At 32.7% G+C, this 2,213-nt stretch overlaps 1 protein-coding gene across 1 annotated transcript in view; it reads right to left on the bottom strand.

The window, feature by feature from the left end:
- Window positions 1-1,223: 1,223 nt before the first annotated feature.
- Window positions 1,224-2,213, bottom strand: part of LOC124914844 — a 32,138-nt gene continuing 31,148 nt past the window's right edge. Inside the window, exon 3 of the mRNA XM_047455457.1 lies at window positions 1,224-2,213. Coding sequence (XP_047311413.1) covers window positions 1,523-2,213 — 691 coding nt within the window. The 3' untranslated portion in view covers window positions 1,224-1,522.

Raw genomic sequence — 2,213 nt, 5'->3', positions numbered from 1 at the left:
CTATCGATAAAGCCGATCCTATCAGATTGTCCATGACAACCTGACTATAAATAACATGCTTCTCGTTGAAAACTTGCATTTTAATTTGCTGAGTATTAGTCAAATGTGCGAAGTAGGATACACTGTAGAATTTCATAAACATGCATGTTTAGTCAAGAATCCAAATGGTAGCACTTTACTAACCGGAAATAGGTTAGAAAACATTTACATAGTAGACTAGAAAACTAAAGCGGATAACACGGTTTGCATGATAGCTAAGAATGATCAAAACTGGCTTTGACATAAAATGTTAAATCATTTGAATTTCAAAACCATAAACTACATTTGTACAAAAGAATTAGTTCAAGGAATGCCTAACATGAAATTTGCCAAAGATAAAGTCTGTTCTGCATGTCAAATGGGGAAACAAATAAAATCAACTTTTAAAATTAAAGGGAAAGCACAATCTAGCCGATGTTTAGAATTGCTTCACATGGACTTATTTCATTTGCTAAATACAATATTTCATTTCTTAACACGCATTGAAAGTTTGGTAATTTAAGTTTTAGTCCAAATAAATTGGCCTTTCATTATACCCTATTATCCAAACTCATTATTTTTTCTTCTCCTTAATCCTTGCAATATTTTCGAAAGGTTTTTATCATCAATTAGGTTTTTGTTATTTTTCTTAATTTTTTTATTAATTACTCTTTTAACTATTCTGTTAATTTCTTGTTAATTTCCTTCTCCATAAGTTTTTTAATATTTTAAGAACAAATCCTACCCTTCTTTCGTCTGGTTGATTCCTTTGAAAAAAGGACAATGGTTAGGATTATATCTAAATTTTCATTTGGTTATAAATTTTTTAAATGTAATTTTAGTTTTTTTTTTCATGTATAAATCTTTCTTTCACATGAATGATAATTACTTATTCTTATAAACTTAATCCAATCTACTTCCATAAAAGTTTTTCCTTAATGGTTACCAAAAAAAATTCTTACAAATTTAATCCAATCCTTCTTCCACAAGAGCAAGGGTTACTAATTTTTTACTTTTTTAAAGGACTCACATTTTGATATGTCTCAAAATTATGGAAAAAAACACCTAACAAAATAATAATTCAGACCAAATTATAACATTATAAGTTACTCAAACAAATGAAGAAAAAGAGTACAACTTCATAAACCAACATAAGAAAAACATGAAACTACAAATACTCTTCAAAGTTGCCCAATCATGAAAGGTTAAAAGAAATAACAAGTGTTCATATTATATATAAACTTCAGTACTAAAAAACTGTTACAACTTCATTAATTGCATGCATATTACAATTCTCATCAACACAGGAAGCATTGTTTCTACCTCAGAATGTGCTTTAGTACTAAAAACCACTGTCAGAATTTCTTTAATTACAATACATATTACAATTCTCATCAACAGAGGAAGCAAGTTTTCTACCTCGGAATTTGAAGATCAATTTCGATTGTTGCTTTTGTTGACACGAAACACCCAGTCGAGAGCTAAGACTTGTTTTCGAGACCAGTCAGATCAATCTTCTCCTTCGAAGCTCACGCATGGTTCCATTCTCCGAATCTGAAATCCTTTGAACAGGAAGTCTCCTTCTTAAAGTCATCATACTTGCCAATTGTTCCTCCTCTGGACTAGCCCCGGTTCCGGCAACAATCCCATTTGATGCTTCTGCCTCGTTAACTGGCAATAGTATGTTTGAATCTGTAGGTCTACGTATACCACGGATTCGAAGATACGACTCCAGATCTTCCACTAATCTCTCCGCATTATTTATTGCAGATGAAATTGATGAAAGTGAGGCAGCACTTTCGGATAATACTCTTGAAAAGGTACGAGTATGGGAAACTCTTTGGTTCTCGGGTTGTTCCCTAGGAGTTTCGACCCGTCTTGCTTTTGGTCTCGGAGGGATTTTCTGATGCAAATCTAAGTTTTTCGATTTGTTATTTTCACCATTTCCATAAATTGGGACTATGTTATTCTCCATAATCTCTCCTTTACAAGATGGACATTCTTTAGCAGTTGAATAAATATAAGGCAAGTGATAGAAACATACCCAACAGAATAAGTGTCCACAACTGGTTAATACTGGTTCTTTAGCCATGTTCAAGCATAGATTGCAGTCGAAGAAACCGCTACCATCACCAATGCATTTACTAATGCTTCTGTTGTTGTTTAGTTCCAAAGCCTCAGCCACCAAACAGGTC

Source organism: Impatiens glandulifera, chromosome 9 (assembly GCF_907164915.1).
Source record: "Impatiens glandulifera chromosome 9, dImpGla2.1, whole genome shotgun sequence".
Classification (NCBI taxonomy): Eukaryota; Viridiplantae; Streptophyta; class Magnoliopsida; order Ericales; family Balsaminaceae; genus Impatiens; species Impatiens glandulifera.
Note: the sequence above shows the minus strand (reverse complement) of the source record. Positions and strands in the feature narration are given on the sequence as shown.